Source organism: Eimeria mitis, genomic scaffold (assembly GCF_000499745.2).
Source record: "Eimeria mitis Houghton genomic scaffold, Emh_scaff355, whole genome shotgun sequence".
Taxonomy (NCBI): domain Eukaryota; phylum Apicomplexa; class Conoidasida; order Eucoccidiorida; family Eimeriidae; genus Eimeria; species Eimeria mitis.
Genome location: NW_013571894.1, coordinates 4,247 through 4,599, shown reverse-complemented (window position 1 = coordinate 4,599; position 353 = coordinate 4,247). Strand labels below are relative to the sequence as shown.

Genomic DNA, 353 nt, shown 5'->3' with positions numbered 1-353 from the left:
GCAAACAAAGATTCTCCTCTCCCCCAAACTAGCCAGACCATCCGAAGCGCCAGCAGCAGCAGCAGCAGCAACAGCAGCAGCAGCAACACCAGCAGCAAATGCAGCAGCAGGAAGACAAGCGGGCGTTGCAACAGCATGCTGCTTAGTTCAGCAGCAGCAGCAGCAGCAGCAGCAGCAGCAGCAGCACAAGCAGGAGCTGCCGGCGACGCAGCCACTGGCCTCTGCAGCAGCAGCAACAACAGCAGCAACAACAGCAGCAGCAGCAACAGCAGCAGCAGCAACAGCAGCACGTGCTTCTATCTTGGGTTCCCCAAAGACCGCCTTGCGGCAGCACAACCGGTAGGCAGCAAACT

The 353-nt window shown here is 59.2% G+C and overlaps 1 protein-coding gene across 1 annotated transcript in view; it reads left to right on the top strand.

The window, feature by feature from the left end:
• Nucleotides 1-353, top strand: part of EMH_0009210 (uncharacterized protein) — a gene marked incomplete at both ends in the record, with an annotated part of 4,866 nt that overhangs the window by 3,687 nt on the left and 826 nt on the right. The window contains one exon of the mRNA XM_013498593.1: nt 3-353. Coding sequence (XP_013354047.1) covers nt 3-353 — 351 coding nt within the window. The remainder of the gene's footprint in view (nt 1-2) is intronic.